Below are 22,022 nucleotides of genomic sequence, written 5' to 3' on the forward strand. Positions count from 1 at the left end.
CTGCTGCTCCCGCTGCTGCTGCTGCTCCCGCTGCTGCTGCTGCTGCTGCTGCTGCTGCTGCTGGCAGCAGCAGCAGCAGCCTCCTTGGCCATGGCCAAAACCCGCAAAGACTGCTCGAAAGAGGCCCGGCGGTCCCGCACGAAAGGACTCAGCCGCGGGACCGTTTCGACGTTGTGGGCGAACACGTCCAGCCCGCTGCAGGCCACTTTTTCCACGGACTGCACGCACAAACCCTAAACCCTAAACCCTAAATTAGGGTTTGGCCCCACTGACGCCCCCACACTCCGCAACACCCGCAACAGCACCCAAACGCCCCAGCACGCCAGCTACAGCCACGCAAGAAGCACCAACGCTTCTCACGGCGCCCCGAGGGTTTAGGGTTTAGGGTTTAGGGTTTAGGGTTTAGGGTTTGGCTACCGAGCGCATGCCCTGGAAGTCCGAGACGAGACACTCCACCAGAATGCCCGGCTTCTTCTCCTTTATTAGCTGCACAGTCCTGGCGAAGTGTTCCGCGCCGCCGTCCGGCATATCGTCCCTGAACCCAAACCCTAAACCCTAAACCCTAAACCCTAAACCCTAAACCCTAACCCCGCTTCGAGCTCCGCCCCCTCCAGCCCAAACCCTAGTCGCGCTGCAGCAAAACGCCACCGGCTGCTCCCCGCTGCTCCGCGCCCCCGGCGCCAGCAGCCAACCCCTCGAAAGGGCTCAGAGGTTAGGGTTTAGGGTTTAGGGTTTAGGGTTTAGGGTTTGCCTGTCCACGCTGGTCAACACCACGTAGTCAATGTCCCACTGGGCAACGGCCTCCGCCACCTTCTCGGGCTCCATCGGGTCTGGGGGCGGCGGTTTCGAGGAGGTTTTGATGGCGCAAAACCTGCGCCAAACCCTAAACCCTAAACCCTAAACCCTAAACCCTAAACCCTAGCTGGGCCCTGGGCGCAAACCCCGGGGGCGGACGCTCGGGCTGCGGCGCCCAATTTGCTGCTGCAGCGAACAAACTGGCGCCAAGCCAAGGAGGCGGCACTTCGCCGCTGCCGCCTAGGGTTAAGGGTTTAGGGTTTAGGGTTTAGGGTTTAGGGTTTACTTGCAGCCCCTGGTGCAGGTGTCGCCCAGCAGCATCAAAGTCGCAGTGCCTCCTTCCCAGCACTCGCCGATGTTGGGGCACTTGGCTTCTTCGCACACCTACGCGCAAACCCTAAACCCTAAACCCTAAACCCTAAACCCTAAACCCTAAACCCTGCTGCCAGCGCCAAACCTCCGCCAAGCCCCGCGAAGCCCTGAAGCCGCACCGCCCGCGGCCGCGCCGCGGCTTGCCGCCGCCGCAGGACCCAAGCCCTAGAGCTTAGGGTTTAGGGTTTAGGGTTTAGGGTTTAGGGTTTAGGGTTTACGGTGTGCAGCTTGAGACCCTTCAGCTGCTGCTTCAGCAGCGCGTAGCGAGAGCCGGGGCCCCGCGGCGCGGGCACGTGGAACCAGTCGGGGCGGGGCCCCGCAGTGGAGGGCCCCACACGGGGGATTTGTGGGGTGTTTGCTGCTGCTGCTGCTGCTGCTGCTGCTGCTGCTGCTGCTGCTGGAGCTGCTGCTGCTGCGTCGCTGCTCTCCGCCGGCCCGCTGCTGCTGCAGCGGCCCGAGCTGCTGCAGACGCCCTCGCTGCCGACCTGCTTCGCTTCTCCCCCTGTGAAGCAGCAGTTCCCGAACAGACGCGTGCGCCTTGCTGCTGCTGCTGCTGCTGCTGCTGCTGCTGCTGCTGCTTCTGGCGTTGCCCTTGTCTTTGGACCGTTCTGCTGCACTGTGGGGTGCTGCAGCTTGCTGCTGGTCGTTTGCCGCAGCGCACCCGCATGAAGGAATCCAGCAGTTTGCTGCTGCCGCGGCTCTGCAGCAGCAGCAGCAGCTGCTGCTGCTGCTGCTGCTGCTGCTGAGGCGGGCACAGTGTGCAAGGAGTTTGAGCTTCTGCCGGAAGCCAAAGTGCCTGTTTTCTGCTGCAGTGAATGAGCCGACACGGGAGCCTGCTGCAGCAGCAGCAGCTGCAGCAGCAGCAGCAGCAGCAGCGCTGCCCCGCGCTGCCGCCTCTGTCTTCTGGGCTTAGACATGGTCAAACGTGAAGCGCTGGCACTGCAGCAGGCGCCACAGCGCGCGGTGCAGCAGCAGCTGCTGCTGCTGCTGTTGCTGCTGCTGTCGCTGGGGGGCAAGGAAGAAGAGGCCATCTTTGGCTGCGGCTGCTGCTGCTGCTGGCGATGCCGCTGCTGCAGCAGCTGCTGCAGCAGCAAATGCAGAAACCGCTATCTTGCGGTGTTTACACAGCCTTCTTAAAGCCCTTTGTGTATTCTAGCGCCCCCTAAGAAACGCTGTAGGCAGGGGCCCCAGCAGCAGCCCCTCTTGCTGCTGCTGCTGTCTCAGCTGCTGCTGCAGCAGCAGCAGCAGCAGGAGCAGCAGGGATCGGTCACTCGACCACTCCTCCCGCTGCTGCAGCAGCAGCGGCTTGCGTGTTATTTTGCTGTTTTAAATCCTTAAATAGTTTAATAATACTTAATGGCAGCAAATTGTTTGAGCAGCAAGGTAAAACGTGCTATGCTGCTGCTTGGTGGCGCTGCTTCGGCGGTAGCTTAGCAGCAGCGGCAGCAGCAGCAGCAGCAGCTGCTGCTGGTGGGACCTGCTGCTCCAGATCGATCCTTCCGGGCTTCCATCTGTGAAAGCCGCCCGACAAAAGATTTGGCCCTTTTATTGCTTGTACATTTGGGCCAGCAGCAGCAGCAGCAGCTGCTGCAGGTCGCTCGCAGCAGCATCTTCTAGAGCTCTGGCACTGCCGTATACGTGGCAGCAGCAGCAACAGGCACTGCAGCAGCGCCTGCTGCAGCAACAGCTACAGCTTTAGAGGCAGCAGCAGCATGCTAAGAAGCCCTAGCAGCAACGCAGGAAGGTAGATAGGCGGGAAAATGTTCATTGTGTGGCGGCAGCAGCTGCTGCTGCCACTGCTGTTGTTGCTGCTGCTGCAGCAACGACAGCCAGCAGCAGCAGCAGAAGTGGAGGAGGAAGAGGAAGACCACGAAGCTGGCATCCCTTTCATTGCTGAGGATTGGCCGGGACTGACTGCTGGCCCAGCAGCAGCAGCAGCAGCAGCTGCTGCTGCAGCAGCAGAGCAGCGCCAAAGCCCGGGCTCGCTGTCGCCGCCCACGGCTTCTGGGACCCCCTCCGCAGCAAACAGCCGCAGCAGCAGCACGCGAAGCAACCGCAGCAGCAGCAGCAACAAGAGCGGCGGCGCGGGCGGGGGGAAGGCGGGCAGCGAGGCGGGCTCTGCTGGCAGCAGCAGCAGCAGCAGCAGCAGCAAGAAGGACTGGGAGCCGCACAGCCTGCAGCAGCCAGCAGCAGCAGCACTGAAGCTGCAGCTAAGAGACACAGCTGTCACCAAGAAGCAAGTGGAGCGGCTGCGGCGGGAAAAGAAGCAGCAGCAGCTGCAGCGGGAAGACACGGAGCTGCAGCAGACACAGGAAAATGTAGCAGCAAAATTTGGCCCTGAAACGGAGATTGCAGAAAGAGCTGCAGCAGTTTATAAACCCAATAAGTTCAAAAAGTGGATTAAAATCATTTATTATGTCCTCAACAACGGGGGAAAAATGCCAGAAGACGGGCTTTTCGACGATGTCTGACTGCTGCTGCTGCTGCTGCAGCAGCAGCTGCTGCTGCTGCAGCAGCAGCTGCAGCCGCTGCAGCAGCAGCTGCAGCCGCTGCAGCAGCAGCTGCTGCTGCAGCAGCAGGTGCTGCCGCTGCAGCAGCAGCTGCTGCAGCAGCAGCAGCAGCTGCTGCAGCGGCACTGTAGTGGCAATGCCCGTAGATATGTGTGCTGCTGCCCAAAAAGCGGCAGCAGCAGCAACGCGTGCTGCAACAGCAATGCCTGCGCAGCAGCACGACCTGCTGCACAGCGGCAGCTGCTGCTGCAACAGCAGCAGCAGAGGGCCCCGCTGCAGCAGCAATGGCAGCACTTTCGCAGCAGCGGCTGCAGCAAAACGCGTGCTGGTGCAGCAGCAGCAGCAGCAGCAGCAGCAGAGAACACGGCAGCCGCTGCTGAAGCGGCTGCCTGCTGCTGCAGCCTCCTTCTTGTGTCTCGCGCTGCTGCTGCTGCTGCAGCAGCAGCAAAGTGCAGCAGCCCTAGCGCCCCATAGGTTTTGAAGCAGAGCGCACATTGAGCAGCAGCAACAGCAGCAGCTGCTTCCGCTGCTGCTCCTCGCTGGCCCACGACCACTCAGCGACGAGAGCAGCAGCAACAGCAACAGCAGCAGCAACAGCAGCAGCAGCAGCAGCAGCTGCTGCTGCTGCTGCTGATTTCGTCCTTCCTGCGGCAAGCAGCTACGGAAGGTTTTCTAATTTACAAATTGTAGCTATTTATTTTCTGTCAACTCGAAGATCTATTCTTAGCCAAACCCTCGCTAAACCCTAAACCCTAGCGAAACCCTAAACCCTAGCAAAACCCTAAACCCTAGCAAAACCCTAAACCCTAGCTCAAGCCCAGCGAAACTCCAAGCCCTAGCTAGAGCCTAAACCCTGGCGAAACCCTAAACACTAGCTGAGGCCCAAACCCTAGCTAAACCCTAAACCCTAGCTAAACCGTAAACCCTAGCTAAACCGTAAACCCTAGCTAAACCCTAAACCCTAGCTGAAGCCTAGCGGAACTCTAAACACTAGCTAAATGCCCAAACCCTAAATAAACCCTAAACCCTAGCTAAACCCTAAACCCCCGCAACGCTCACGCCAAACCCTTTTGCTCAACTCCTTGTGGCTGGCGCTGAAGACGCAGCTTCCAGCCGCAGCAACTCAAACCCTAAACCCTAAACCCTAAACCCTAAACCCTAGACGCGGGCAAAGCAGGTCTTGCCCATCACATCCTTCACCCGCAACCAGTCCCACAGCAGCAAAGCTGCTCCCAAAGCATCACACGCCACGCAGCCGCAGCAGCAGCAGCACAGCTAAAGCTGCTGCGGCGCGAAATTGCTGCTGAAGGGGAATAGGCGCTGAAGCTGCGGGGTGTACATACACCTGAGAAGGACTGCAGCAGCAGCCGCTGCTGCTGCTGCTGCCTCCTGCGCCGTTCGGAAGCAGCAGCAGTGGCATGGAGCCGCGAACTCGCTGCTGCTAGTGCATGCAGCAGCAGCTGCTGCTGTGGGGAGTTGCGGTGTATGTACACCTCAAGCAGCTGACACAGATACACCAGACGCAGCCCGTAAAGACCCTCTGGGGGCAGCTCTCGGGCGCAGTGCCCGCTGCAGCGCACAGCAGCAGCAGCAGCAGCAGCAGCAGCAGCAGCAGCATTAGCGGCAGCGGCACTAGTACCTGCTCTGCTTCAGCCCCCAGGAAGCTGGAGGTTCGGCAGCAGCAGCAGCAGCAGCAGCACAGGTTAAGCAGAAGCATCATACGGGGCAGCAGCAAAGATGAGCACAAGCAGCAGCAGCAGCAGCAGCAGCAGCAGCAAATTTGTTCCCTACGTGAAGAACCCCTCAATTGTAAAAAGCAAAACAATGCCAATGCCGTCCACTGTGAAGTGCTGCTGCTGCTGCTGCTGATGCTGCAGCAGCTGCTGCAGCCGCTGCAGCCGCTTCCTGCTCTCCTCTACCAGCACCCCCAGCTCCCTGCTGCATGCAGCAGCAGCATCACCAGCAGCAGCGGCGGGACTGGCCGCTGCAGCAGCAGCGCCTTCACCCTGTTGCTGCTCTTTGTGCTGCTGCTGCTGCTGCTGCTGCTGCTGCTCTTCTTCGTCAGGCATATCTCCATCATTCGACAGAGGCAGCAGCACCGTCATGCGCAGCTGCAGCTCCCACTCGTTGCTAGCTTCCAGCGCCTGCAGCAGCAGCAACAGCGGTGCAGCAGCAGCAACAGCGGTGCAGCAGCAGCAACTTCCACTGCAGCAGTGGAAACGCCTCAGGCACGCAGACCCCCAGGGAAGAAGCAGCAGTAACAGCAGCAGCAGCAGCAGCAGCGGCAGCAGCAGCAACTGCTCGTACCCCCAAGCAGGAGAGCCCCCTTCGAGACCGCAGCAGAAGCGCGAATGTATCTGCCAGTTGCTGCTGCTGCTGCTGCTGCTGCTGCACCTGCACGAAGGCCCCCAGGCAGTCTACTACAGTGTAGGTACACCGTATTTGTGGGCACGTCGCGCTGCTGGTGTTGCTGCTGCTGCTGCTGCTGCTGCTGCTGCTGCTGCTGCTGCCAGGCCCGTGGGTAAGCGTAAAAACGATTAGGAAGCTGCATACACAGCAGCAGCAGCAGCAGCAGCAGCAGCAGCAAAGCATGAGCTAGCTGGTTCTTGGTATCGCTAGCGAGGGTTTAGGGCTGAAGCTAGGGTTTAGACACTAGGGTTTTGCTGCTGAAAATTAGGGTTTAAACCCTTACGCCACTCCATCGCCATACACCGGGACAACCAGCGTGGCTTCGTGCTGCTGCTGCTGCTGCTGTTGCTGCTGCTGCTGCTGCTGCTTCTGTCGCCTCTGCATGCGGTTAACAAGACGCTGAAGATGAGTTTCCTGCAGCAGCACAGCAGCAGCAAGAGGACAGCCGCTCCACCTTAAGAGTTGGCCCTAGGGTTTAGGGTTTGAGTCTGCAGGGTTTAGGGTTTGAGCCCTCGGGTTTGGGGGCTAGGGTTTAGGGTTTAGGGTTGAGGGTTTTAGGGTTTAGGGTTTAGCCCTACAGCATCTCGAGCCTTCTGCAGCAATTCGTTTTGGCTGCTGCTGAGCTTCTGCAGCTCCCTGGCGGCCATGGGCAGCGCTTCGAGGCAGTACACAAGAGGACCCTGCAGCAGCAACAGCAGCAGCAGCAGCAGCAGCAGCAGCAGCAGTTGACAGCAATGCCTTTAGCAGCAGCACGAGCTGCACTCGCCACAATGCAAGCAGCTGCAGAAAGCGGCAACAGGCAGCCGCACAAACAGCGCAGCAAGCAGCAGCAGCAGCAGCAGCAGCAGCAGCAGCAGCAACAGCAGCAGCCGAAAAATTTACTGGTTGAGGCTCTGCTGCTGCATCAGCAGCAGCAGCGGCAGGACCCTGCAAATCTAGGGCATTGAAGGTCGCAATGAGGGAGTTTATGGCCTGCGCAAACAGCAGCAGCAGCAGCAGCAGCAGCAGCAGCAGCAGCAGCAGCGACAGTGGAGCCAACGAATAGAGTGAACGTGCACCTCCTGCTGCTGGAAGCAGTAACAGCAGCAGCAGCAACAGCAGCAGCAGCAACAGCAGCAGCAGCAACAGCAGCAAGACGTACGCCGAGGGTAGGCGACTCTCCTGGCAGCAAAGACAGCAACGCCTGCAGCAGATGCGGATAGGCGCGAAGACCCGACAAATCTGGAGCTACTGCTGCTGCTCCTGTTGTTGTTGCTGCTGCTGCTGCTGCTGCTGCTGTCGTTTCTGCAGCTGCTGCTGTCGTTGCTGCTGCTGCTGCTGCTGCTGCGGAGTCATCAGCAGCAGGCAGCAGGGCAGCAACGGTTCCCTGCGGGACGCCTAAGATATCTTGCCACCGCAGGCTCTGCCTTGTTGCTGCTGCTGCTTCTGCAGCCGTTGCTGCTGCTGCTGCTGCTGCTGTTGCTGCTTCGTCAGCAGCAAGAACAGCAGCATCGCCATCATTTGCTGCTGCCTCATGGTCCGGTGCTGCAGCGGTGGAGGCGCAAGATACGCCTCCGGCTGTATCTTCGTCATTGCTGTTATTGCTGTTGCTGCTGTTGCTGCTGCTGCTGCTGCTGCTGCTGCTGCTGTTGCCGCTGTTGCCGCTGCTGCCAACACTGCTGCAGCAACCGGTGCTGCTGGTGCTGGGGCTGCTGCACGAGCTCAGGCGCCGCTGCCCAGTTCCTATGGATTCCTTGTGCTGCTGCTGCTGCTGCTGCTGCTGCTGCTGCTGCGCCTTAACAGCAAAAGCCTCTTGTGCTGCTTCATCTCCTTTCGCAGCATCTGACGGTGCCGCTGCAGCAGTTGCTGCAGCAGTAGCTGCGGCATTGGCTGCAGCTTTAGCAGCAGTATTTGTCTGCTGCAGCAGCAGCCGGAGAGACTCCTCTACTGCCTCCTGCTGCTGCTCCACTTGCTGCAGCAGCAGCACAAGCTGATTACCATATTCCTGCTGCTGCAGCAGTTGCTGCAGGCGCTGCCCTTGCTGCAACTGCTGCTGCTGCAGAGGCTCATGTTCCTGAGACTCTTGCACCAGCAGCAACTGGTTTGCTGCTGAAACTGCAGCAGCAACTGCTTCCTCGCGCTGCAGCAGCAGCGGCGCATGCAGAGAAATGAACCGCCCACCCAACTGTGTAGTTAGATGCTGCTGCTGCTGCTGCTGCTGCTGCTGCTGCTGCTGCTCGGACTGACAACGCCGTTCCTCACAGGTTTGGTCCGCATTGGGGCCTCTTTGAGTACTTCCCTCTTGCTCCTGCTGCTGCTGCTGCTGCTGCTGCTGCTGTTTCTGCTGCTGCAGCATCCGCTCGTAGTGCTGCTGCAGCAGCTGCAGCTCCTTCTCATCTCCAAAGGCAGCAGCAAGACGACGCAGCGAAAGGCGCGCTCGGTGCAGCGAGAAGCCGTGGCGGCTGCAGCGGTGCAGCAGCTGCTGCTGCTGCAAGTGCAGCAGCAACAGCTGCTGCTGCTGCCCCTCCAAAGCAACGCCCGTGTCTGCCACAGCAGCAGCAGCAGCAGCTGCTGCTGCTGCTGGAGATCCAGAATCCTGCCAGCGTGGCTGTGCCTGGAGGCCGTTTGCCTGCAGCGCCTGCCACTTCTCGTGCTGTTGCTGCTGCTGCTGCAGCAGCAGCAGTTGCTGCTGCCGCTGATCCTGCTGCAGCGCAAGAGCAGCAGCAGGATCTGTGCGACTTTGCTTCCGCTTTGGGGGCGGCTGCACTTCAAGAAACCTTTTAAGGGAGCAGACTGAGGGCGTCCGAGATGCAGCACGCTGCTGCTGCTGCTGCTGCTGCTGCTGCTGCTGCTGCTGCTGCTGCTGTGGGCTGCGCTGCCCATCTTCAGCGCCTGCTGCTGCTGCTGCTGCTGCTGCTGCTGCTGCTGCTGGCGCAGGGCTCGCCCGCAGCAAATTCCGCGCCAGCTGCCGGCCAAAACCCAGCAGAGAATGCCCAGCAGCAGACGCGCGTGTCAGCAGGCCGCCAGGATCAATTTGCTGCTGTTGCTGCTGCTGCTGCTGCTGCTGCTGCTGCTGTTCCTGTGCATCGTGGCGAGAAGGAAACAAGTGCTGCTGCATCTGCTGCATCTGCTGCATCTGCTGCTGCTGCGACTGCTGCTGCTGCCTCTGTTGCTGAATCTGCTGCTGCTGCAGTTGCTGCAGCTGCTGCAGCTGCTGCTTCCTCTCCCAGCGCGTGGATGCAGCAGAAGCAGAGCCTTGTGGTGCTGAGCGGCAGCTGCTGCTGCAGCTGCGGCGGCGGTGCGCCGCCTGCTGCAGCAGCAGCTGCTGCTCCGATGCCACGCGCAGCGAGAAATCAGCAGCAGCAGCAGCAGCAGCAGGTTGTGCCGCAGCAGCAGCAGTGGAAGGATCCCTGTATAGTAGCGGATGAGACAGGCCCTGCCGCTCTTCCTGCTGCTGCTGCTGCTGCTGCAGCAGCTCATGCAGAGAAGACGCCACAGCAGCAACATCCGAAGCAGCAGCAGCGCTAGTGAGCAGGCGAGTTACAGGACACCGGACATCCTGCTGCTGCTGCTGTTGCTGCTGCTGCTGCTGCTGCTGCAGGCCTTGGCGCTGCGCGCCCGCGCTTGCCGAGGGCCTCGGGTGTACATACAGCTGCGGCTGCAGCCTGCCCCTGTAAGCGCCGGTCGAGGGTCGGCGCTGTGCTGCAGCAGCAGCAGCAGCAGCAGGTCCCGAAGCAAAGAGTGCAGCAGCAGCAGCAGCAGCAGCAGGCCCGCTGCCGCTGCTGCTGCTGCTGCGCGCCCACGGCACCTGCAGCGAGGGGCCGACGCCCCCCGTAAAGGCTGACGCCGACAAGATCCTGCGGGCGGAGCAACTGCTGCTGCTGCTGCTGCTGCTGCTGCTGCTGCTGCTTCTCTGCAGCCCAGGCTGCACTGTGTTTGCTGCTGCTGCTGACGCTGCTGACTGAGGAGACGCAAGCGGTGCAGCCAGCGTCACGTTGGAGCCCAGCGAAGGCCCCGGGGGCAGCAGCAGCTGCTGCTGCTGCTGTTGCTGCTGTTGCTGCTGTTGCTGCTGCTGCTGCTGTTGCACGCGTTGCTGCTGCTGCTGCTGCAGCACAGACGGCCGCAGCCTCAGGGGCTGCGGCCGCTGCTGCCACACCGTCTTCTGTGGGAGCTCTTCATCCATTGCTGCCGCTGCTGCTGCTGGCGCTGCTGCTGCTGCGAGGCCGCGCCGTTGTTAGCTTGCACGTGCTGCAGCTGCCACACTGCTGCTGCTGCTGCTGCTGCTGCCTGCCGCAGTCGGCCCCCTCAGAGGCTGCCCTTGCGGCTGTCTCGGCAGCAGCCACGCCCTGCGGTGTACGTACACCTCGCAAGGTTTGCAGAGCTGGGCGTTTCCGTGCTCCCAGAAAAATAGGCAGGAGGCTTCGCAGCAAAAGCAGCAGTTGCTGCTGCTGTTGCTGCAGCAGCAGCTGAGTGCATGCGCGCTGCTGCTGCTGCTGCTGCTGCGGGGTCGTTTGCTGCGCGCGCATGCAGTCGCCAGCCGGCTACTGCTGCTGCAGCAACGAGTCAGGAAGCCAAAGTTCCTATATGAGGCGGCGGCAGCATATTTGGGGGGATGGGCGCAAAGGCGCAGCTGGCGGCTCTGCTGCTGCTGCTGCTGCATGCGGCGGCAGCAGCAGCAGAAGCTTCTGCAGCAGCAGTGCTCTCCCGTCGCCCCAGCGCTGCTGCTTGTCCTGCGTCCCCCAGTTCATAAATAGAATATAAAATGAAAATGGAGCTGCTTCAGCTCCTTTGAGGGGTGCTGCATGCGCAGACGCCACTGGCTCGGCCCCGTTGCTGCTGCTGCAGCACAACAACCCCACCCCTCAGCAGCAGCAGCAGCAGCAGCAGCAGCAGCTAGCGCCCACCAGTAGAACCCAGCGCTCTCAGCGCTGCAGCCCCTTCTAAGGGCTCTGCTGCCTCTGCGGCGTTCTGGCGCCAGCGGGTGGGAACTTGCTGCGGCGGGGCTGGTGTGGGGCAAGTTCCCAGCTGCTGCTGCTGCCAATGTTGCTGCTGCTGCTGCTGCTGCTGCTGCTGCTGCTGCAGCAAGCTGCTGCTGTACTGCCCTCACGCAGCGGCCCAAGCAGCCCCAAAGCTAGCCTGTCCCGGGCCCTACTCCTAAGGGCTAATGCCCATGCTGCCAAGCAGCAACTGCAGTTAGAAGGCCCCCAGGGCCTTTAGTGCAGCAGCAGCAGCAGCAGCAGCAGCAGCAGCAGCAACTAGGTCTTTGATGACGCTGCAGCGCGAATTCCCTGAAGGGCAAGCACTGCCGCCTCAGCTAGCTGTTACATCCGATCCCGTAGCTAGCCAACTATTTAGCTGCTGCACCTTTTGCTAGCTAGCTAGCCGGCTGGCTAGCTAGCTAGCTAACTGGCTAGCTAGCTAGCTGTTGCTGCCCCGCCCCGCAAAGGCACTGAATCCTAGAGCCACTAAGCCAATACGCTCCCCAGTAAGTTGCTGCCTAAAGTCAGTACTAGGGTTTAGGGTTTAGGGTTTAGGGTTTAGGTCTTGGCGAACGAAGTAACTTAGCGGTCATGTTCGCTTGGCTACGTGCTGCCCTCAAATCTACTGCTGCTGCTGCTGCTGCTGCTGCTGCTGCTGCTGCTGCGGCAAGCAGGCGCGGGTGGCTTCGCATATGCAGGCGGCAGCAACACTTGCTGCAGCGGCTCGGCCAAAAACAAGTTGCTTCAAATGGCTAGCTAGTCAGCCAGCCCTTGGCTAGCTCTAGCTAGTTCGCTAAGCAGCTAGCTAGGCGGGCAGGGACGCCCTTGGCTAGCTAGCTAGCTAGCTAGCTAGCTAGCTGGTTGGCTAGCTAGCTGGTTGGCTAGCTGGCTAGCTAGCGGGGCAAGCTAGCTACCTCAGCGGGTCGACTAGCTAGCTCGCCCGGCGAACAACAGCTTCTAGCTAGCTAGCTAGATCCTTAGCTAGCTAGCCAACTACCTAGTGCAGCTACCTAGCTAGCTAGCTAGCTAGCTACTGCAGTTGCCTAGCTAGCTAGCTAGTGCAGCTACCTAGCCAGCTAGCTAGCTACCTAGCCAGCTAGCTACCTACCTAGCCAGCTAGCTAGCTACCTAGCCAGCTAGCTAGCTACCTAGCCAGCTAGCTAGCTGGCTAGCTATCCAGCTGGCTGGCTAGCTGGCTAGCTAGCTAGCTGGCTAGCTGGCTAGCTAGCCGGCTAGGCAAGGAGTTCCTCGAGCCCGTCGGCGTCGGCGAAAGGGGTGCCGCCGAGGGCCCTGCGCTCCAGCTGCAGCCGGAGCTGTTTTGTCTTCTTATCGCCGCGGCTCTTTTTGCTGCTGCTGCTGCTCTCCTCCTCTTCCTCTTCTTCCTCCTCCTCTTCTGCTGCTGCTGCTGCTGCTGCTGCGTCGCTGTCCTCGCCAGACTCTGAGGCCTCAGCAAAAGAGTCTTCAGAATCTTCCAGACTTTCTTCCTCGCTTTCGCCGCCCCCGAGCTGGCGGGCCTGCTGCGCCAGGAAGGCGTCCACCTGCGCAGGCGCGGCCCGCAGCAGCAGCAGCAGCAGCAATGCAGCAGCAGCAGCAGCAGCAGCAGCAGCAGCAGCAGCAGCGAAAGCGGCGCCCATACAGCGGCAGATGGAGGGGCGCGCACGCCGCAGAAGCAGTAGCAACAGCAGCAGGCACACAGCAGCAGCAGCGGCAGTGCCCATGCAGCAGAAGCAGCACAAGCAGCGGGGCCCAGCTAGCAGCAGCAGCAGCAACAGCAGCAGCGGTGGCAGCAACTGCTGCGCAGAGTTGTAGAAGTCAGGGGGGCAGCAACGCCCGCCGCAGCAGCAAAGCGGCACTTGCACATGAGCAAGCCTTCTGTCAAGCACTCCAGCAGCTGCCGTAACAGCAGCGGCGCAAACTGCAGCAGCAGCAGCAGCAGCAGCAGCAACAGCAGCAGCAGCAGCAGCAGCAGCAGCGTGCTTCCGACCTCGTCGTCGCTGAAGGCTTCGTCTTCTTCTACTTCCTCTGCCGAGGCCTCCGCGTCGCTGTCACTTCCTCCTGCCTCGTCAGCTGCAGCAGCAGCACGGCGCCGTTTGTGCTGCAGCTGCCCAGCAGCAACTACGCGGTCCTGTGCACAGCAGCAGCAGCAGCAGCAGCAGCAAGGCGGCAAGAGCATTTTCCCCAAGGCCTCATCCAGAAGGCCGCGTTCAGGAAGACGCGGCAGCAGCAGCAGCAGCAGCAGCAAGGCGGCAGCAGGAGCAAACGTAGCAATAGCAGACAGCATCACAGCAGTGGCAGCAGCAGCAGCAGCAGCAAACAGCAGCAGCTGCTGCCTACAAGGAAGTACTGCCGGATAAATTCCCTCTCTGGGTCGGCTTCGTGGCGTTGCCAGTAGCGGGTAGAGTTTAGAGAGATGCGCTGGCCTTCTTGCTGCTGCTGCTGCTGCTCCTCGTGCTGCTGCTTTTGGTGCCGCCGTTTCTGCTGCTGCTGCTTTTGCTGCTGCTGCGGGGCCTTGTAGGCCAAGTCGTCGAGGACTCCTGAGTTTGTGACGGAGCGCAGCGTCTGCACAATTGCTGCCTCATCAACTGCAGTCGGGTCTAAATCCCCGTTGCTGCTGCTGCTGCTGCTGCTGCTGCTGCCTGCTTTGCTGCTGTAAGCAGCAACTAGCCTAGCAGCAGAAGAAGCCACCCGCGGGTGGTAGCTTGCTGCGCAGGCCAGCACTTCCCACAGCCGCGTCTCCGCCGCCTGAAAGTAGTGAAGACAAGACATAAGCCACTGCTGCTGCTGCTGCTGCTGCTGCTGCTGCTATGTTGCGGCTGCCGCCGCTGCTACTATTGCTGCTGCTGCTGGTGCTGCAGCACGGCAGGACAGATGCAGGCTGATGGAGCGGAAAATGAAAAAGCTATTGCCCCAGAGGCATAGAAAAGTAAGAGCAGCAGAGCAGACAAAAGAGGCAGCAGAAGCAGAAGCAAACACGGCAGCAGCAGCAGCTCTTTTGCTGCCCCCTGCGTACGTACTCGCGTGAAGCGGGGGTCTCTCTTTTCGGGTGTATAGACACAAGGAGCCTCAGCTCCTGCTGCTGCTGCTGCTGCTTCATCTTGAGGCTGGGAAGCCTCGAGAGAGTCGTCGTCGTCTGGGGCATCCTGCAGCAGCAGCAGCAGCAGCAGCAGCAGCAAAGTTATTCACGTCCGAGCCGCTGGGAGGGAAGCAGGCGTTCGCCTCCTAGCTGCTGCTGCTGCTGCACCTCACTGCTGCTGCTGTACTCACTGCCACGATCTCGTCCGTTTGCTGCAGCTGCGCCTCTCCCTGAGACAGCAGCAGCCTCAGCTGCGGGTGCTGCTGCAGCACTCCCTGCACAATCTGCAAAGAAGCTGCTGCCAGTCCAGGCGTAGCGTAGAAGAGGCTAGTCTGCAGCAACACCCGCAGCAGCAGCAGCAGCAGCAGCCGCAGTGCTGCTCCGGCCGTCCTTCACTTGCAGCTGCTACTGCTGCTGTTACGGCTGCCGCTACGGCTGCTGCTGCTGCTGCTGCTGCTGCTGATGCTGCGAGTGTTGCTGCGGTGCAGCAAACTTCAGCTGCCTGCCCTCACCTGCAAGAGCCGCTTGATCAGTGCTGCCTTGCGCGAGTCGTTGGTGTCCTGCAGCAGCAGCCGCAGCAGCAGCAGCAGCAGCCCGCCGCGGCTGCCGGAGTGCAGGCCCGCGTGCTGCGGCTGCAGCTGTTCGTACACCACACGAGAAAGCCGGTCTGGGCTGTGGCTGCGAAGCAAAGAGCAGCAGCAGATGCAGCACCCAACGTTGCGTCAGGCCACGCAGCAGCAGCAAAAACAGCAGCAGCAGCAGCAGCAGCAGCAGCAGAAGAGCAGCAGAACCAGCAGCAGCGCCCCCCAAGACTACATCTGCAACAGAGAGTCGTTGTCGGAAGCTCTGTAAGTAGCAGCACGCGAAGCCTGGGATGCAAATGGTGACGAGCGGCAGCAGCAACAGCAGAGCAGCAGCAGCAGCGTGCTTGCTGCTTCAGGAGACATGTAAGGAAGAGCCCGCAGCAGCCCCGACAGCAGCACCCGCACAATCCTGTTGCAGCAGGAAGCAAGATACAAGGGAGGCAGCACTGCCAGCTGCTTCTTGCGAGCAGCATTTGCTGCTTCGCCTTCGTCGGCACCTGCTGCTGCTGCTGCTGCTGCTGCTGCTTTTCTGGGCCCCAGCGCTTGCTGCAGCACCGGCTGTAGAGACACCCCAAACTCCGCAAGCCGACGGAAGACTGTCAAGTAGCTGCTCACCAGCCGCGCCACAGCAGCTCCGTCTCCCCTGCAGCAGCAGCAGCTTCAGCAGCAGCAGCAGCAGCTTCAGCAACAGCAGCAGCCCGCACAGCAGCAGCAGCTTCTACAGCAGCAACAAGCAGCACCCTCCTCTGCTGAAGCCTTTGCAGCTGTGCAGCAGCGAAAAAAGCGCCAGCTGCAGCAGCAGCAGCAGCAACGCCAGGAGCAGCCCCCCACTTTCCAGCAGCATTTGCAGCTGCAGCAGCAGCAACAGCAGCAACTGCAGCAGCGCCTCACTCCGTGAAGAGAAGCTCTGAAAGGAAAAGAAGTCCCCGGTAGACGGCCTGCAGCCCTGCAGCAAACTTGGGGGGCAGCAGCAGATCGTAAGCGCGAGCTGCTGCTTCGACTTTCCGTTGCTTCTCGCTGCTGCTGCTGCCGCTGCTGCTTCTCTGCAGCAGCAGCCTCAGCAGCTCCCTGGCCCTTGCTGCAGTGCGCGAGGTAAGCAGCTTATTGGGCGCGGCGGCAGCAAGGTCGCCGTGCTGCTGCTGCTGCTGCTGCTGCTGCTGCTGCTGCTGCAGCTCGTGGCGCCGGTACTTGAAGCGCGCCGGCAGCCGCTGCTTCGAGTGTCTGTACACCGACAGCAACCCGAAGCAAGCTTCTGCTGCATGCGTTTTTCCCTGCTGCAGCACAGCAGCAAGCCGCTGCTCCACAAACTCTGCTGTGTAAGCAGCAACTACGGGCAGCATGGGCCGGTGTCTGCGCAGCACGAGCGCCAGCTGCAGCGACGCGCAAGACGCCACCTGAGACCCGCAGCAGCAGCAGCAGCAGCAGCAGCAGCAGCAGCAGCAGAAGCAGCAGCAAAGGACGCATACATAAAGCAGCAACACCGGAGGCACCAGGTGCCATGCAAAATGCACAATCAACGCTAGTGGTGTACACAAGCAGCAGCAACAAGAGCAGCAACGACAGCTGCAGCAGCAACAGCAGCAGCAGCAGCAGCAATAGCCCTTCTGCTTCTCCAATCCCCAGCATCAGCAGCAGCAGTCCGCAAAGCACCAGAGCAGGTGAGCAGCAGCAGCAGCTGTCTTCACAGCACACGAGCAGGCCAGCAGACCAGCAGCAGCAGCAGCAGCAGCAGCAGCAGCAGCAGCAGCAGCAAACCTTTCCCTCCTGAGCTGCAAGCCTTGAAACGAGGAGAGACAGCAGCTGCTGCTCCTGCTCCGGCTTTCTTATCAGCAGCTGAGCAGCAAACTTTAAGGAGCGGTTGGCGAGGGCCGAAATGCTGTCTTCAGATAGCGCCCGCAGCACCTGCAGCAGCAGCAGCAGCAGCAGCAGCAGCAGCAGCAGCAGTGGGAGCAGCAGCAGCAACACAAGAAGGTGAAAGTGGCGGCAAACGCCAACGCTCAGCAGCAACAGCAGCGGCAGCAGCAAGAAAAGTTTCACTTGAAACTTAGCAGCAAGAGTAGCGCCGCTGCGCTGCCGGACTGCTGTTGCATTGCTTCATTCAAAGCTGCTGCTGCTGCTGCTGTCGCTGCTGCTGCTGCTGCTGCTGCATGCGTACCGTTACGAAGGCGTTGTAGCGCTGCGCAAGCATCTCCTCGAAGCGCCACAGCAGCAGCAGCTGCAGCAGCGCAACTGCAGCAGCTCTGGCGGGTTCCTTTTTATTTTGCTGCTGCTTCTGGGGCTCGCGGTGTGTCTTCTGCTTCTTCTTCGGCTGCTGCTGCTGCTGCTGCTGCTGCTGCAGCTGCTGCTGCAGCAGCGGCAGCAGCTCGGTGACGCGGTCCAGCAGCCACTGCGGGTGCTGCAGCACGCCCTGCAGCTTCCTAAAGGAAGGCAGCAGCAGCGGGCCAGAGAAAAGCTCGAAAAGTTGTGCTGCTGCAGCATGTGCTTCGGATCTGCTTCTGGAAGCAGCATGCTGCAGCAGCAGCAGCAGACATTTGCTGCTGCAGATGGGCGCCTCCTGCGTCAGCAGCACCAGCGAAGACACTTCGTCTCCGCGTGTGGGGCCCTTTTGCTGCTCGCCTCTTGCTGCTGCTGCTGCTCCCTTGCGCCACGGCTTCGCTCCCGACTGCCGCTGCTGCTGCTGCTGCTGCTGCTGCTGCTGCAGCAAACCAGCATTCTTAAGCATCCAGCGATGCTCTGCGTCCGTCTCCAGCAAAGCGTGGAGCCTGTTGGTCACGTGCTGCAGCGCCCTGTCCCCCACAGCTGCCCAGAGGGGCCAGTCCACGCTGCTGCTGCTGCTGCTGCTGCTGTTGCTGCTGCTGCTGCTGCTCTGTTTGCTGCTGCAGGGAATGTGCAGCTCCATTATTGCGCTCTCTGCGCCTTTCGTTGCCGCGTGCCAGGGGCCCTTGCCCCAATTGTCTAGCCACTGCAGCACGTCTTCTTGCTGCAGCAGCTCGTCTGCTGCTGCTGCTGCTGCTGCTGCAGCGTCCGAGTGTGATGCAGCGAGAAAGGGAGTGCCTGCAGTTCCTGCAGCAGCAGCAGCAGGCTTCGCGCTGCTGCTGCTTGGACCGCTGATGAAGTTTCTTGCGCGCTGCTGCTCCTGCTGCTGCTGCTGCTGCTCCCTCTTCTGCTTTTGCTGCTGCCAGCGATCCCAGCGCCTCGCTGAAGCGTCCTTTATATGCCGCTGCTGCAGCGCCGCCTTCACCTGCTGCTGCAGCTGCTGCTGCTCATCTTTTACCGCTGCATGGTCGTCCTGCTGCTGCGGCTGCTCTTGCTGCTGATGCCGCCGTTTCTGCTGGGGAGGCTGCCGCTGTTGCTGCGGCTTCCTGTGTCCCTCGGCGTCCTGCTGCTGCTGCTGTTGCTGCTGCTGCTGCTGCTGCTGCTTGGGCTTGCTGCCGGCATCAGGCCTGCTGCTGCTGTGCTTCTTGTCGAATCTTTGCTTGGGAGGGCCCCCACGGTTGTAGGGGGCCCCTCGTTTGCCTCGGGTCCCAGGCTTCCCGCGGGCCCTGCCGTTGCTGCTGCTGCTGCTGCTGCTGTTGCTGCTGCTGCTGCTGTTAATAGGGGCACTAGAGTGGCGCTTCAGTCCCCCCGGGGGCCTTGAGCCTCCTCGTGAGGGCCTGTGCCCCGCCCTTGCAGCATTCCCTTTGCGGTGTACAGACATTGAGGTGCTGCTGCTGCAGCTGCTGCCGCTGCTGCTGCTGCTGCTGCTGCGACACCGTTCAAGAGCAATTCGTGCTCTTAAAAAAGACTTTTCTACAGCAGAAGCCCAGCTGCCACGGACTCCGTAAGAATCGATGCTGCTGCTGCTGCTGCTGCGGGGCCCCACAGTGCAGCCTCCCGGCCTCAGCTGCTCTAAATCCTTTAGGACCCCCTCCTTTTTTCAACTCCAATTATTTTTGCTGCTGCTGCAGAAGCAGAAGATGGGCAGTTCTCCCCTGCAGCAAAGCGCCGCCAGCAGGGGCCCCTTGGGCGCTGCTGCTGCTGCTGCTGCTGCTCACGCCTCCGCCGCCGACTGCTGCACTGCATTTGAACTATTCTGTCTATGTCTGGCAAATATACTGCAGCAAATATTACAGTTTTTGTTTTGTGTTGCTCAGCGACCGCAAATAGGGTGGCGGAGTCGGGAGCAGCAGCAGCAACAGCAGCGCGAGATGCAGCAACAGGAGCAGCAGCAGCAAGAGCGGCTGCAGCGGGAACGCTTAATCACCGGCTTCCCATGAAGGCTTGCGTATTTCAACTGCTGCAGCAGCAGCAGCTGCTGCTGGTGCAGCCGCACCTGCTGCAGCACTAGCAGCAGCGGCATTGCAGGCGTTTCTCACTTCAGCAGCAGGGGCCCCCCATGCATGCAAACTGCAGCACTGAGGCCCTCAAGGTGCAGCAGCAGCGCAGCTAAAACCCCCAAGGTGCAGCAGCAGCGCAGATATACCGGGGGAAGGGCCACAGCTAGCCACAGCTAGCCAGAGGAAGCAACAGCTAGCTACTACAGCTAGCCGTAGCTAACCGCAGCTATCCAAAGCTAGCCATAGCTAGCCGCAGCTAGCTATAGCTAGCCACAGCTAGCCCCAGCTAGCCACAGGGAGCCGCAGCTAGCTACAGGGAGCCACAGCTAGACGCAGCTAGCCATAGCTAGCCACAGGGAGCCAATGGGAGCCACGGCTAGCTGCAGCTAGCCACAGCTAGCCACAGCGGGCCGTGGGCATCAGCCACAGTCAGTTGCAGCTAGCCATTTCCTTTAGAGCTTCTACACTTTTATTTCTATTCTGTTTCAAACCTGTTTGCTGCTGCTGCTCTCTTTGCTTCTGTTGGTGCGCCCAGAGGCGCTGCTAGACTTCCTGCGTCTTCTGCTGCTGCTACTGCAGCGCTGCTGCAGTTCTTGCAGCGGCAGGCGATGCTGCTGCAGCTTTGCTGCCTGCTGCTGCTGCTGCTGCTGCTGCTGCTGCTGTGCCAGCCCAGCAGCGTCCACTGCCTGCCCGTCGAGCTACGCACACCTTTAAAGGTTTTATTCAAACGGGGCCCTGCCATGCACTGTTTACCTGCTGCTGCTGAATTTGCTGCAGCAGCAAAACCTGCAGGGCCTAGGACGCACCTGCTGCTGCATCTAGGGCCTTGGCTGCATCTGCAGCAGCAGCAGCAGCAGCTTACCATGCTCCGGTGCAGCAGCTGCAACCGAGCTGGGGTCATATAGAAGCAAACCTCAGAGTTATCTGCGCCTGTACGCTGCTGCTGCTGCTGCTGCTGCTGCTGCTCAAGTGCTGCTGCTGCTGCTATTTCGAGCTGCCGCCTTATGCCCCTCTTTGAAACACATGGAAGAAAAACGCGAAAAGAAGCAGCAGGGAAGCTCATATCAGCCTCATGCTGCACTTGTTAGATTTGCTTCTTCTGGCGGTGCAGTCGCTGCTGCTGTTGCTGCTGCTGTTGCTGCTGCTGCTGCTGCTGCTGCGGTTGCTGCTGCCTCGGCTTCTGTCGGTTCATCTGCTGCCATTTCCGCCGCTTCTGAAGCTACAGCCGCACGTTTACTTAAGTTCGGCTGCAGCACCTGCTGCCCTCGCTGCTGCTGCTGCTGTTGCTCTTGCTGCTGCTTCTGCTGCTCCATTTGCTGCTGCGGCTGCTGCTTTTGCTGCCTTTCCTGCTGCTCCTGCTGCTGTTCCTGCCGTTCCACCTGCTGTTGCTGCTGGATCTGCCTTTCCTGTTCCTGCTGTTTCTGCTTTTCCACCTGCTGTTGCTGCTGCATCTGCCTTCCCTGCTGCTCCTGCTGCTCCTTCTGCCGCTCGATCTGATGCTGCTGCTGCTGCTGCTGCTGCTGCTGCCTTTCTTGCTGCTCTATGCTGCGGGCCATTCGGTCGATGCTTTGAAGGTACCGATGAGCCACTTGGCCGAACCGCGCGTACACCACAGGCGCCCCCTGCAGCAGCAAAATCAGCAGCACCGAGCGCGCATCAGCAGCAGCAGCAGCAGCAGCAGCAGCAGCAAGCACAGCAGTCAGGAAGCACCTCTTTGGTGGCCCCTTCAGGCCGGAGAGTCGCATGCGTCTGATGCTTCAACACTACAGCAGCAGCAGCAGCTGCAGCAAGGCAGCCTCAAGCTGGCAGCAGCAGCAGCAACAGCAGGCTAAACCAAAATGGCGAGAACAGCAGCAGCAACAGCGGCAACACCAACACTAGCTGCAGCAACAGCTGCAGTAACAACTGCAAATGCAACGTTGGATCGAGCACTGGCAGCAGCAACACTTGCTGCAGCAGCTGCAGCAACAGCAGCAGCAACAGCTGGAAAAACAGCAGTGAACTCTACCTCGGAGCTGAAATCTCTCGGAGACTCCCCACTTCTGCCTGTTGCAAGAAAAGCTCGGGCAACACCAACACTAGCTGCAGCAACAGCTGCAGTAACAACTGCAAATGCAACGTTGGATCGAGCACTGGCAGCAGCAACACTTGCTGCAGCAGCTGCAGCAACAGCAGCAGCAACAGCTGGAAAAACAGCAGTGAACTCTACCTCGGAGCTGAAATCTCTCGGAGACTCCCCACTTCTGCCTGTTGCAAGAAAAGCACAAGTGCAGCAGCAGCAGCAGCAGTTCGAGAGAGAGCCAACAGCAGCGCAGCAACAGCATGCAGCAGCGGCAGGCAGCAAGCAGCAGCACAAGCAGCACCAAGAACACATCCAGCAGCAGTGGGAGCAGAGGCAGCACCCAGCAGCAACAGCAGCCGCCGTAGCAGCAACAGCAGCAACAGCAAGAACAAAAGCAGCAGCAACAGCAAGAACAAAAGCAGCAGCAACAGCAGCAGCAACAGCAGCAGCAGCAGCAGGTTCCACCCCACCAAATGAGCCGCGTCCTGACAGCCTCCTCACAGTGTCCTGCGGGCTCAAGTCCTCCTCCGGGCTTTCCTGTAATGATGAAGGGGACGTGTTGGAGGCTGCTGCTGCTGCTGCTGCTGCTGCTGCTGCTGCTGTGTCTGTCTCTGTGTCTGTGTGCGAATTCGCAGAGCCGTGCAGCTGCGCCTCTGCGGGGTACTGGGGCTGCCCCGCAGCGCCGCTGCCGCAGCCAGTGAGCAGCAGCCAGTCGTCAGCAGCAGCAGCAACAGCAGCAGACTGCAGCGGCAGCACTCCCATGTCTTCTGACAAGTCGAAAATGTCGCAAGTTGGCTGCCGCCCGGGGGGCCCCCCAACCCCAGGGGCCCCGGGGGCCCCCCGGGGGCCCCCCGGGGACTCTTCGCGGTCCAGGTGGTAAATTTCTACTGGGAAAGTTTCTTGAAGGCTCTGCGGCGAACAGCAGAAGCAGCAGCAGCAGCAG

At 60.6% G+C, this 22,022-nt stretch overlaps 6 protein-coding genes across 6 annotated transcripts; 2 read left to right on the plus strand and 4 right to left on the minus strand.

Moving 5' to 3' along the window:
- Positions 1-1,367: 1,367 nt before the first annotated feature.
- On the minus strand, positions 1,368-2,198 carry ENH_00042650 (lipoic acid synthase, putative; the record flags this gene model as incomplete). The annotated part of the gene is made up of 1 exon (XM_013585338.1): positions 1,368-2,198. One exon carries the CDS (start codon positions 2,196-2,198, stop codon positions 1,368-1,370), a length of 831 nt encoding a protein of 276 aa, XP_013440792.1.
- Positions 2,199-2,927: 729 nt separating this feature from the next.
- ENH_00042660 (hypothetical protein, conserved) lies at positions 2,928-3,638 on the plus strand (the record flags this gene model as incomplete). The annotated part of the gene is made up of 1 exon (XM_013585339.1): positions 2,928-3,638. The coding sequence occupies one exon, from the start codon at positions 2,928-2,930 to the stop codon at positions 3,636-3,638; it is 711 nt and encodes a 236-aa protein (XP_013440793.1).
- Positions 3,639-6,365: 2,727 nt separating this feature from the next.
- Positions 6,366-10,248, minus strand: ENH_00042670 (hypothetical protein; the record flags this gene model as incomplete). The annotated part of the gene is made up of 4 exons (XM_013585340.1): positions 6,366-6,500; positions 6,665-6,766; positions 6,969-7,058; positions 7,228-10,248. Coding segments are annotated over 4 exons (3,348 nt in total), but the record flags the coding sequence as incomplete, so codon positions are not given.
- A 2,028-nt stretch (positions 10,249-12,276) lies between these two features.
- Positions 12,277-18,398, minus strand: ENH_00042680 (hypothetical protein, conserved; the record flags this gene model as incomplete). Its single annotated transcript, XM_013585341.1, has 10 exons — positions 12,277-12,582; positions 13,029-13,169; positions 13,379-13,786; positions 14,059-14,184; positions 14,309-14,449; positions 14,630-14,795; positions 15,093-15,344; positions 15,593-16,095; positions 16,457-16,603; positions 16,857-18,398. The coding sequence occupies 10 exons, from the start codon at positions 18,396-18,398 to the stop codon at positions 12,277-12,279; spliced, it is 3,732 nt and encodes a 1,243-aa protein (XP_013440795.1).
- Positions 18,399-20,087: 1,689 nt separating this feature from the next.
- On the minus strand, positions 20,088-20,762 carry ENH_00042690 (hypothetical protein; the record flags this gene model as incomplete). Its single annotated transcript, XM_013585342.1, has 1 exon — positions 20,088-20,762. The coding sequence occupies one exon, from the start codon at positions 20,760-20,762 to the stop codon at positions 20,088-20,090; it is 675 nt and encodes a 224-aa protein (XP_013440796.1).
- Positions 20,763-20,855: 93 nt separating this feature from the next.
- Positions 20,856-21,959, plus strand: ENH_00042700 (hypothetical protein; the record flags this gene model as incomplete). Its single annotated transcript, XM_013585343.1, has 1 exon — positions 20,856-21,959. One exon carries the CDS (start codon positions 20,856-20,858, stop codon positions 21,957-21,959), a length of 1,104 nt encoding a protein of 367 aa, XP_013440797.1.
- Between the last annotated feature and the right edge of the window lie 63 nt (positions 21,960-22,022).

The sequence above is a fragment of the Eimeria necatrix genome, genomic scaffold, assembly GCF_000499385.1.
Source record: "Eimeria necatrix Houghton genomic scaffold, Enh_scaff318, whole genome shotgun sequence".
NCBI classification, from domain to species: domain Eukaryota; phylum Apicomplexa; class Conoidasida; order Eucoccidiorida; family Eimeriidae; genus Eimeria; species Eimeria necatrix.